Genomic DNA, 13,351 nt, shown 5'->3' with positions numbered 1-13,351 from the left:
TTCATATTCAAATCAGGTTTTATGATATTCAGACTGAATAACTGTCAGCAAGCATATATTTCCAATACTGTCGACTACTGTATTTTATAATGTAGCATGTATATTTAACTATTATTCTGGTTGCCATAATATTGATTATTTCCAACATTTACATTTAAGAACTGTATTGGTATTGTCATTTACATTTTAGAAAATTTCTATCTAAGTTACCAAAAAAAGAAGAAGAAGAAGAACTTTGGGACAAACACCACCTAACTTCTTTCTGTTCCTTTACTAGCTGCAAGGCAAAGGAGAAAAAAGTTGAAAACCTGAACATGGGATAAATCAAGGAAGATTAGGTTATTCACTGAGCTGAACAGCATATTCCTACATCTAGCCATCTCTGAGATTGTAAGTTCAGATCAAATCCTATATTGCCCAAAATAATGGTATATAGGAAATATATCCCAATCCTTACACTATGAAAGGATAATGTAACAAGTGCCCAAAACAGATGGGCCTCAGTAATTTATGATGATTATGATGACAAGTAACATTCCCTTTCTTCTATGCTTGAAGCTTTGGTTACCTTCTGTTCTCTAAAGTCCTTCATATCATGAATAACTACAGTATAGGGTATGGAAATAACTCCTTTGTCCATAAAGCCAGTCCTGTTTTCTGATCAAATTCAGACCATCTCATCTACTAATAGCTATGACTACCAGAAGAAGTTTGAATAGGCATTGTCATCTGCTCAACACAGATTTATAACTGAAGAGAATGATAACAGGTGCGACACAGGAAAGGAATTGCTTCCCACTTGGTATAGGTAGCTACATCGCAGCATTTCATAACCCTAAAGCTGTCACAAGTTTTTTATAAGCTAGCAGATGCAGAAGTGCTTTGGGGTTGAACAGCATCCAAAGCTCCTTTACAGAGTACAAAAGAAATCACTTACACTTGTAGAAACAACTTAAAAGGATATCAATTTTTTAAAACCTTAACTAAATCTTTTGAGCAGCTGCAATTTAAAAATTGTTTCTAAATCATCATTTTTTTATTTTTTACAATAATATATTTGGTCTCATCCATTCAGTTACTCCTATTTAAAATCCACAAAAAATTGAAATGCTCAATTTGTTATATAGTATCATTTCCATAAGAACAGAACATTATGTCATAAACATAGAACTATGATCTCACCACAAGATCTGGAAAGATTAAAACCTCTGTATCAAAAAGAAAGAAAGAAAGAAAGAAAGAAAGAAAACAGTTCTTCTCCACATATAAATATGTAATAGCAACTATGAAAGACACCCTACTTCAACAGTATACCATCACAAAAGATCTATTTTTAAATAAACAGTAATCCAATGAGTATAATTTCAGTATATTTTTCTAAGTAATTAAAAACAAACTTTTTTTTAAATTGAAGACTATCATTGGTTGCTGGTGCTAAATTAAAGAAATTGTTTGGACACCAAATGCCTTAGAATTTAATTCCCCTAGAAAAACTTACATCTTCAAATGGAGGTCTCCCCCACCCCAACACTGTATTCTAGTGAGATTTTTTTGTCTGTGTTAGTCTGGAGCAAACACAGAAAACATCAAGAAGCAGAACTATAGAATCCTTCCTGCTGAAAAACAACATACCAAGAGACATAATAAATAAGTTTTAAGAGGTAGGTTAAGCCAGTTTTGAGTCACACCTCTTGAGATAGTTAATGCTGGCACCACTGTTTTAAATATTTTAACATACATTGTCCGTTTTGTCATATTATAGAATTTTTGTTTCTACTGCTGATTGGCTTTACACGTTTTAGACTGCCCTACTTCGCTTCATATAACAATTTAAATGATTTCCAACCTAATCTCAGATTTTCAAGACAGAACTTTTAAGTCGAGTTGATTCCAGAGGGAGAGTTAAGTATCTGCTTAACACTTTCTAATTTAATCCAGTGGGAATTAAATGTTTTAAACATTAGTCTGACATGCTATTTTCACCAAATTAAATATATTAATTGACTGATACATTTCAATAAAGCCCAATGTCAAATTGGAGCACATTTCCTATTAGTTGCATTCAAAGAAGTAAGAATGTCTCAGATTATGTAAGAGTAAAATTATTCTGTGCAAGAACTTTGATGACTCAGTTTTAGCAACTATTATAATCGTTTTGAAATTATTCATATTAAGATTAAAGACTATTTTCTTCCTCTATTCCCACAACTGGCTCGGATGGTAAAGAGATCAATCTTCTCTTTTTATATGTAACATCTTTAACATTTGCTCTCTTTCTGTGCCTGTGATTAAATGTAACATTTTGAAATCCCAAAGTTCTGAGAAAAGCATAAATCCTTGTCTCACAGCTGCTGTTTGACTCTGGAAACACATGCATTTTCTTTTCAAGCCTCAGTCATCAAGAAATCCCAACAGATTTGAGCTGGAGAACACCTGTATCTCTTCATTTAGTTCCAATAACAGAGTATAAACTTCAAAATTACAAAAATAGATGCTATATTCAGCTGTAGTTCCATTTTGCTTGTAATTCCCGTGAACAAAAATGCAAAGAGCATGAAATCATTCAAGCAAGCTCTGTCATCAGGAGGATAAGTTTTTTCCCCAGCAGAAATCCAGTGGGAACATCACAGAAAACTGGCAACAATTATAGATAAAGTACATAGTTAAGTCCTCAGGGAGAGAAGAGGAAATATAACAAGATAGATAGTATAATTTGTATGCTTTTATGCCCAACCATATATGTGAACTGTCTTTAACTACTACATTATATTTGCCCATTCACTGTATTTGATAAAAGTCCCCAAAATAATGTACTAAATATTTTGATCACATGGGGCTTTGTAATATTTTAAACTAAACTACAATATACAGCTAATATCATGCTGTTTGCGATCTAGATTCTGTCAGAACTGACAGCAGCTTGAATATTAATCTTGAATAAGAAAATCAGTAACTTCATTTTACCCACTTTTGAGGTCTAAAAAAAGTCAGGCAGCAAACCTCAGTTTTATGCCCATCTCTTCCTCTCCAATTAACCCCACTGAACAAAATTAACCTTTATAAAGTATGGAAGTATCAAGTAACATTGTTGTTGCTGTTTTAATTTACGTTTCTGTAGCATGCAGTACGCAAAATGTTCCTTATACTTTGGGGGAGAAGAAAAAATATCACAACAGAAATAATCTACACCAGCAAAACATTCTAGAAACACAATCATTAAGAGTCAGGAGTGAACATATTTTCCATATTTTAAAAAGAAATGAAGGTATCACTTTGAAAAATATGTTCTGCTCCATTGCAAAGACACTAAACACATTCATAACATTCCCCACTACACAACTTCAATATGTGAGTTAAAATATCTTTTTTCTTTATCCTGTTTAAGACCTGTAAACAAGACTGAAATGCAACATTACTAATGTAACATGAAATCCAATGCAAAATCAAGTGGTTTGCTTACTACTCCAGATAATATTACTAGAAATTGGAGCTCCCCCCACTAATTATATTCTAACAACTGGGATTACTGGCCACCGTAGAAATCTTTTTGAGGTTCAAAAAATAAGGTAATTAAAAATAAAATAAACAGATTTTAAAAACAAACAACATCTGTATTAAAACTCATTATTTGACTAATTTCTTTCAGTCTGCTTTCCCAACAGACTTACTACATTTCTGTTTAAAGGATAAATCCATTTATTAGCTCCAAGTAAGCTTACAATCATTCACTTGATGGAACTTAGATAAAGTTTTGATTTAATAAGTTCTGACTGAATCAGCTGGTCTACTCTAATAGGTACAAACAATCTTTTTGCAATTAAATATTTTAAAGAACCCTTACAGTTAAGCCATTTCTATCTCCCTAACTGCCCCTATTGCTTGAAAGTAAGCAAAGTAGGTCAGGTCAGTTAACAAACAGGACGTTTTGGCAGTGTGGCCTCAATAATTATATTGGAACTATTTCACGTGCTTAAATAAAACAGCAAGAATAAATGAATGAATCAGCAAATTCATTGTAGCTTCTTCATCTAATGTTAATGGGAGATTCCTTCAAAAATTATAATCAGCTCTCACTGTTTGAAAGGCAATTTGAATTACAATCCAAATATGAGGCCATGAAAGATGAACCCATGTCTGGCATCTTTCAACAAGTTAAACCCCCCCCCCCGGCACTTCATCTTACATCCCCATCTATTTTGTTGGCCCTATGAACACATGATACTCCATTAATGCCATGAAGAAAGGCGTAAGACGTGGCTGTAACTGCAATGCATCCTTGGAACTTGTAGTCACAACAACCCAGAATACTAGGTGAATGGGGCTATTTTCTCCCCCTGCAGCCCTCTGCATTCCCCCCCTCCAAAAAAAACCCTGCCTCAATCACAAATTTTGATGGGATGTGAGATGGTTCAGGGAAAAGAGAGAACTGACGCACTCCCACTTCTCCTGACAGAAGCTGTTATGTCAGCAGAATGGTGCAAATTATGTAGCTGGAATTTAATTAGCTTTTTTTAAGTTCATAAAAATGAATGTTCTTTGCCTTACATCAACCTGCACCAGCCTGGAACCATTCAGACATTTGGACACAACACTCTTACCCAGCATTGCCAATAGTCAGGGATTATGAGAATTGTATGTCAGCATGCATGTCCATGCATATGTATAGAAACATCATAGAATATGTATATAAGCAACATAGAACTAAGATATCTTACCTTAACAGAATATAAAGATACTTAGGATAATCCCAACGGAGGATTCAAATTCTAGCTTTCTAAATGAAATCACACTATGTCTCTAAGGGGTCCACATTAAAACATGCAAAACAAAAATAACTGTTTTGCAACTTTTGGGTGCCCTAGAATTCTTTACAACCCTTCTGAGTACTACACTCAACACAAAGAGAACCAAATATTCATTTCTCAAGAATTCAACACTCACCAGAACTATAGCTGTAGTCCTTATGCTGAGGGATCTGAATTGTGAAGGCTAACAGATCTGGAGCAAGGAGAGACTCTGGTTTTCTGCTTTCATTGAGCCATTTGCTGCTGTGTAAGTCTCTTGTATCAGATGGTCCTTGAATTAAAGGAATCAGTTTCTCCTTCCCACCATCTCCTAAATGCATGATTGAAACGTTGTGATTCAATTAATAGGTGTCCAGGAGAGTTCACAGAAGAATGGTGAATAATATAAATACCATGCAGTTTATTATAGTAAAGAAATGGACAACATATCCTACTCTATTAATTGTAACATCAAATAATCCTCAAATGTTAATTTTCTAGAAATTAAAATGTATTAAATAATTTGTACTACTGTACATATGTTAAAGGACAACAATACTTAACCTGCAAATTTTAAAATTAAAAAACCGAAATACACCAATAATCTTGCAAACATCTGAAGCACATTTACGTATGTTAAATATCTAATTTTGAGAACTGAATTGCATTAAATCCACGTACAATTCACCCTTCCCTTACACAGGGGATCTGTTCGGGACCCACCATCTGCATAGGGGAAATACTGAGTATGCTGGAGCCCCATTGAGAACAATGGGGTTTGTGCCTGTGATGCGGTGTGGTGCAGAGTGCGCGCCATTACCTCTTCCGAAGCATGGCTTTCAGCATAAACTGAAAGCTGTGTATGACGCAGGCACACTATACTATGGATTAATCTAATATTGGACACAATAATGTGCTAACCTTGGCATTACTAGAATTACTGAGAGTGTAAAGTGAAAGGCAGTCTCTCTGGGGATAAAAAATTGTTTACTCTCACAAATAATTAATCAAAGCTGTTTCTGTATATACGTAGGACCCACTGGGTACAGCTTAACGGAGCTGCTCTATTCATTCTCCAAAACTACACTAAATACTCTATAACAGAGCTTGTCACTGCCATAAAGCAAACTTTCTTGATTAATACTAAAAAATAACACAATGGCAAAGCCAAACAGTTCAACCTACCCCTCCCTCTTTTTTTGGTTTTTCTTTTTTGGAAAAATAATTCAAGGACCTGTTTGAAGCCAAAAGAATGTAAAATTTCACTGGTTTATGCATGCAAATAAATAAGTGCGTAAAAAGCATAACTATCAGAACTATCAGAACATGTATTTCAACACAGTCCAAGAAGGCTCTGTACTAGGGATTTTAAAATTCCTAAGACATGTCAAGTGTCTCCATTACAAGAACTTTTAACAGAAAATGTTGCTCACCTCACGTTTGATGGAATTTGCATCTTTGTTATGTTCAAAACCGTAATTGGGTGATAAGTAGCTAACTAGAACATATCTGACAAAGAATGTAACAATGACCATGTAACTAATTGGAAGCATTTTTTTTCCTCCTTGAGTACTTACTATTAAGTGAGGAATTGTTGCAGAGAAATAAAATTGAATTTTGAATATATATGTCATCTATCAAAAGGGCCAGAGGCTGAGGCCAGATCCATAAATTCTACATGAAAATGTGATTTCTTTTTCTTTTGAATATTTTTATCATACTAAACAGAAATCAGTTCTAGAATTTACCTTATAGAATCTGTTAGTAGAGAAATTTTAAAGAAGTATCACACTTGTTTCACAGATGTCATATACAATCTAGCAAGTGTATAATGCTTCCCTAAATTTGGAAAGGTCTGCAGATGATCATGGGCAAGTCACATTCTCTCAGCCTTAGAGGAAGGCAAACCCAACAAATCTTGCTGAGAAAAACCCATGACTGGACTTCCTTAGAGTTGCTGTAAATCAGAAACAACTTGAAGGAGCATAACAAGAAAAATTCTTCATCATCCAGTGAGAAATTGGCCAATTAAGCCAGTAGACAAGACAAGATTTATAAATGAATCTGTATCTTACTAGAATGGTCAGATTCTGCCCCCCCCCCAAACGTTTCTTTCTTTCTTTCTTTCTTTTTGCATTGCTGTACAATCAGTCGTCCCCAAACTGCACCCTTTAAGAGATTTTGGACTTTAACTCCCAGAAGCCTCAGCCATATTGGCCAATAGTTTGAGATTCTCCTAAACAGTTATGAAAATGTGTCAGGAGTTGCAGAGGGAGAAAGCCATCATCCTTCCTGGTTCTGTTGATATAAGCAATCCTGTTAATACAACACTCCACAGGATTCTTCTGTCCATTGATTTATAATGTAGCATTATTTGCTGTGACTGCAAATAATGTTACTTTATAAGATGCTGGCCAGGATCCAGTGGGGTGTTCTGCTAACAGGATTGCTTATGTCCACAGAACCAGAAGGGGTGATTCACTCACAGCCCTGCAATTCCTGATGCATTCTCAGAACCTGCCTTGTAGGCCTGAGAAACCCTCTGATGCAGTTTTGGGGAATTCTTTAATATATCTTCAATCAGTTAATTAAGGTAGCCACAAACTATATTTTTGTGGATTTATCTGGATATTTTTAACACTATAAATCAATTTCCTTGCTTGGCAATAAAAAAAATATTGAAATCAACCTTCAGTCATCTCCTTTTTCACAAAGTGACTTTGCCATTTTGTTATCTTTCTGCAGTGTGGTGTGGCTTTCCTTCTGGTAGCAATTACAGTACTGACCTCATTTACAGAGACCGTAGGGAGAAATCAGAAGCAGAACCTTTTTGTGCAAAGGCAGAAAATCTGCCTAAGAAATAACTTATAGCAGGTGACACACCTGCAAACAGCAATATTGTTTTCTCCTTTTGATCAAAAACATTTAGATTCCCTATGTATTTTTCTTTTGATATTGTATAAATGGGTCTTCATAGATATTAAAAGATAAAATTAATTCTAAGGCAGCAATGCTATTTTGTCCAGGATCCGTTAATCATCTACTTATTAACACTTGTTACTCCCAGATGCATAAATAAAACTGTTGTTCCCAGCTATGCACTACTGGATGCAAATGCATAATTGGGAGTGGGAGACAAAAACTGTTTCGCAGTACAGAATCCATTCTGTTTTAGATAAGCTTATAATTCAGTGAAGATTTAACTACTTTGAGATACAAAACAATTTGACTGCAGTTTAATCACTTCATAGTGCACTTGATCTCCTTTCAAGAATAACTCCAAAAATGTCTTGAATAGGTTTTTAAGCTTAGCTTTTATGGGAATTTTCTCAACAACGTGCCCTCCAGATGTTGTTTTTTTTTACCAACTCCCAGAAGCCCTAGCTAGCATGAAAAATGGTCAGGAATGCTGGGAGTTGTAGTCCAAAACAACCCAGGGGGCACAGCTTGGTGAATGCTCCTTCACAAAGATGCAACATTCAGTTTTTACCTCCATATTCATAGCCATATCTATAAGTAACTTGATTCTGACATTTGCAGATCTGGAAGATTTGTAATGGCCAAAACACCTCAATAGTGTTTATTTTTTACTATTGACGATGCAATACTACATCATCTTATCCTGTTTCTAAAAACAAAAATAAAAACTACCTCTGATTCATAGGAACAATGAATAAATTCTTGTTTCAGTAACACTCCTTGTAAAAAGTAAGGCCAATTCTCCTACACAGGCCGTAAACTTTTACATGGTCCAGCTGCACATACCTGGAGCTTTGGCACAAATTTTTATTGATCCCATGGTCCCAGAGGCACATTTGACCAATGATGTGCTGCAGTACTTCAATTCAACATTCTGGATTGAGCCCTCAAGAGTTGGCAGGGGATTCTTAGATTTCACACCTAATAAAAGAAAACTGCAAATGTACTAGCCTGCTGAATTCAAATATTTTTTATATTCTTTCACCAAGGCATTTACATTTAATTATACTTTAATTATCTACTTTAGATAGTCTTATACTATTCTCTTAAACTCTAAGGTGAATCTCTTTGTATACTTTTATTTGTTTACACAACTATATAATATCTATGCATATATATTTACTACATAAAAACTTATGTAAACAAAATGATATATATGAACATAAAATGTTGCATTAAATTAATTAGCAAGTCATTTTTATATACCCATACAACTTTGCTTATGCTACACAATACAGGAACCATGTTCTCTGGCTATATTTAATCCTGCAGTTTCAGGACATTAACATGAGTAAAAATGGGCTCTGACTATATGTAACCATCAATTCAGTAGCAAAATAAAAAGTAAACATATGCACCAGAGCTGCACTGCAGGTAAATGCACTTGCTATCCTTTTATCAAAATCAAAGTTCAAACTCTGCTTTAAGTAAAGCGGGAAAATAGGTTGGAAGGTCTCTCTCTCGCTCGCTCCACTCAAGGAGACTACCACACAGTTTGGCACAACTCAGTGCTTACTGGTGGCCATTTCAGAAGAGAAACCTAAACGTGCAACAATGGGGGATGTGATAGGTCAGGAGAGCAGAACTTTTACACAGTTGCACAAGAAGCCTCATTCACCACTCACCCAATTACGTTTTGCTGCAGCCATTCCTATTATTTCATAAACTACAACACTGAGGAAAATTACATGTATTCACAGTATTTGGAAAAATCAATTTGGCCACCTGAAAATGAGCAGAAGGGGGATCTTGCATAGGGTTGCCATAAGTGAGGACCTCCAAACCGGGACAAATGTAGGACAAATGCAGGACAACATTTTCAAATGTAGGACACATTTTATAAAAATGGAGGACACGCAAAAAATTGAGGCTTTTTTTTTAATGTTAATATAAATGCATGTTTCTTAGGCATGATCAAAATGGAGGACATTTTGACATTATTCGTAGACAGATCATGGAAATGTACTTCCCTTTCTGGCCACCCTCCTCTCCCCATTCCAAACAGCACATTTGAGCATTGAACATGGCTTTATTTTAACATTGCCTCTTGCCTATTTCAGAGGCTTATTCCACAACCAAACCCTTTGGTCAAGGGACTTTGGTTTTTCTTCATTTTGACATGTTTTGTCCGTATTCCTCCCCACTAAATAAAGGAGACATGAAATGGAGTTAATGGGTACAAGTTGTTAAACAAAAAAGTCTTGTGAGACTCTGTAGGCAAGAGGTGCACCATGTTAAGAACTGCATTAAGCACACTTAGGCTGCTGCCACACTGCTTTCACTCTCATCACTCCATCCTATGGAATCCTGGGATTTGTAGTTTGTTGTGGTGCCAAGGCTGGGCTTTGAAATCTCAGGCATAAGAGAGGCAAAAGGCTTGGGCTGCATCTACACTGGAGAAATAATCTGGTTTGAGACCACTTTAACTGTCTTGGATGAATGCTATGGAATTCTGGGAATGGTGGTTTGTTCCAGCACCACAGCAGAATGGCAGTTAACCCCTGGAAAGCTATCTGACCAAGGTGACCAATGCCCTCACCCCAAAATGTAGGGCACCCAAGCAAAAAAATGTAGGACATGGCCAAAAATAAAAGCTAAAAACACCCATGTAATTATAAATCCATGCTTCTTAGCCATGATCCAAATGGAGGACATTTTGAAATTTGACAGAAGAGGACATGTCCTGGAAAAGGAGGAGGATGCCTGGTCACTTGTCTCTGGTCCAAAATACACTGCAGAAATAAAACAATGCTGGACTGAAATGCCCAGAGTTCCTCACCAAAGCTGCATCCACACTGAGGAAATAATCTAGTTCGAGAGTGACTTAACTGTCCTGGGTTAGTGCTGGGGAATGCTGGGAATTGTAGTACATTGTGGCCCCAGAGCTATCTCTGACAGGGAGTCCCATAACCCTCCAAACGTAGTTGAACTGCAGTGCCCAGAATTCCTCCCCAGGTGCATCCACACTGAGGAAATGGTCCAGTTTGAGACTGCTCAGTGCTGGGGAATCCTGGGAATTGTAGTCTATTGTGGCCTCAGAGCCATCACTGACAGAGAAGTCTCAATGTCTCCCAAACACTAGCATTCCCAGGATTCCCTAGCACTGAGTTAAAGCAGTTTCAAAGTGGGTTATTATTCCTGCAGTGTGTGTGAGAGATATAAAAGCTAGGGACTGAATTCATTTGGAGGATCTCTGTGTCCAAAACACACTGCTTGGACTGCCAGGGCTCAGTGCTAGGGAATCCTGGGAATTGTAGTTTATTGTGGCATTGAGCTTTGGCAGTTAAAGGGGTCTCAAAGTGCAGAGGGGGGGGAGAGAAAAGCCAGGGAGTGTGAATGAGCTCTGAGAGGAGGAGGAGGAGGAGGAGGAGGAGGAGGGAGGGAGCCAAGGGAGGTGGCCAGGACCATCAGCCTCCTCTCTTCCACCGAAGACTGCTGGCAAGAGGCTCTGCCCCCGCCTCCTCTGTGGACCATTCAGCTTCCTTTTGTCAAAAGAGCTCTGGTGCCACAAGAAACTACAATTCCCAGAATCCCATAGCACTGAGCCATGGATGTTTAAGGGGGGGTCAAACTATTTCTGCAGCCTTTGCTACCCCAAAGCCTTCTATTATTTACCGGCAACTTGCAAGGCAAAATCTCTTCCTTCACCAAGCCATTGAAAACCAACCCAAGGGGAGGAGGGCTGACTGCTTCTTTCCCATTGGTCAGCTTCCAGAGAAATTTGCATATTACAAGGAAAGGTGTTTAGGGCCTCAAAAACGATCCTGTGATAAAGAATTACAACAATACTGACCTGGTAGACATTTAAAAGATAAGGCAATTAGACTCCCAGTGAAACAGGAACGATTGATGGCCTTTTTTTCTTTGCTCACTGTAACCTGGAAGGTCAGGCCTTTTGCAAGACATATATACCAAGTGGGCTGGCAATAGCTCTGAGTGGCAGATGTCTTGAAGCCCTGCTCTCTAGGCTAAGCCAGGCAGGGAGGGTGGCACACAGCCATGGGGAGGGCTGGAGCTGCCTCCAGGGCCTTGCTGGGGGGGAGGTCCTAGGGGAGGGGCTAAACTGGGGCAGGACCATGTGGCCCCACCCCAAACTGGGAAAGTCCCGCCCCCAGGCGGGATATGGCAAGCCTAATCTTGCAGCACCTTTGAGACTAACTGAAAGAAATAAGCTGGTAGCATGAGCTTACATAAACTTATCTATTTCCCCAAATTGACAAAAGTTCATGCTACCAGCTTCTTTCTTTCAGTTAGTCTCAAAGGTGCTACAAGATCCCTCTGCATCCTCATTTTCCAGACAAACAAGGCTATGTCTTAAAAAAGACATAAAGAATTAAAAACCTCAGTGACTGCCTCCCCTGGTTATATGGAAGTGAGAATTCAAACTAGAAACTGATTGTGTTTGAAATTAAGCTCTTTTTTTCATTTTAATATGGATTTGAATCCTGGTCTCCCAGAGTCCTAGTCAAACACTCAAGTTAGTATACCATGGTGGGTCTCAATCTACATGTAATTTAAAAAATATGCAGGGTGAATAATAGTGAAAAATGTATTGCCCAAGTTGTAGCCAAAAAATCAGAAGTAGTACTGAATTAGTAACAGTGTCAAAATAACATTGAACAATATCAAACTCAGTAAAAGTCCATAAATATTTACTGTTTACTGATTAACTGAATGCAAAATTGGAGAGAATTAGCAAGAGAGAGGTGAAAGAAAAGAAAACAAACAGACCAGTATAAATGAGTCATCATTGCAATAAATTATAAGACACACTGTCCACCTATTCTTCCTCCTTTATCCCCATACCAAGTATGCTTGATATTTGGACTTTATAAGTATCTTCTGAAATAATTCCAGAAGCAGTGTATTCACTAAGATAAATGTCTTTGCTTAATGATTTTCTACCATAAGCTGCAGCATGGTTATTTCAAGACATACTCATCAACTTGTACAGTCGGCTCTCTGTTCTGCGGACTTCCCACCTGCAGATTCAAGCATCCGTGAGTGGCAAGCCTGCATTGTCCTCAATGGTGGTATGTACATGTGGTCCTGCTGCCATTAGGTACAGCCACTGTTGTCCCATAGTGGCACATGCCACTGTTAAGTTTTATTGTCCCCAATGGCAGCACAGTCACATGCATGCATTGCCAATGGTGGCATGGTTGCATACATGCATGCCATTGGGGACAATGCGAGCTTGAACGTCCGCAGATTTTGGTATCTGCAGGGGGGTCCAGAAATGATCTCCCACAGATACCAAGGGCCAACTGTAGTTAGTGCTTCTTTTAGCACGTGAAGACAATCAAGAACAGCTTCCACAGAAGGGCCTTACCCTGTTCCTTCTTAGAGCAGCTAGAGGTGAAGTAACCAGAAGTGTGTGTGCGTGGGGGGGGGGGTATTAAATCCAGAATTGGTTCATATTATGTAGTTTTTTGTATTAGGCCAATTTGAACATCACAGAATGAGTTTAAGCAAGCTTCAGGTCCACACACCTCCACTCCAACAGCCACTGAGAGACACTAAGGCAGAAGCTTATTTGTTTTTTAAAAAAACAGACACCATGGCATTATCAGAAATAGAATATTCCT

General features: G+C 37.6%; 1 protein-coding gene across 10 annotated transcripts in view; it reads right to left on the bottom strand.

Moving 5' to 3' along the window:
- Positions 1-13,351, bottom strand: part of VPS13B (vacuolar protein sorting 13 homolog B) — a 485,868-nt gene that overhangs the window by 336,847 nt on the left and 135,670 nt on the right. For 9 of the 10 annotated variants that reach the window (XR_006103742.1, XR_006103744.1, XR_006103743.1 and 6 more), the window contains exons 18-19: positions 8,550-8,684; positions 4,942-5,115 (exon numbers count right to left, since the gene is read on the bottom strand). The exons of the other annotated variant lie outside the window; for it this stretch is intronic. Coding sequence is in view for 6 of the 9 variants with exons in the window: in XM_042465703.1 (XP_042321637.1) it covers positions 4,942-5,115; positions 8,550-8,684 (309 nt within the window). In the remaining 3 variants the exon portion in view is untranslated. The remainder of the gene's footprint in view (positions 1-4,941; positions 5,116-8,549; positions 8,685-13,351) is intronic. 10 annotated transcript variants of the gene reach the window in all.

This window comes from Sceloporus undulatus, chromosome 4 (assembly GCF_019175285.1).
Source record: "Sceloporus undulatus isolate JIND9_A2432 ecotype Alabama chromosome 4, SceUnd_v1.1, whole genome shotgun sequence".
NCBI lineage: Eukaryota > Metazoa > Chordata > Lepidosauria > Squamata > Phrynosomatidae > Sceloporus > Sceloporus undulatus.
Note: the sequence above shows the minus strand (reverse complement) of the source record. Positions and strands in the feature narration are given on the sequence as shown.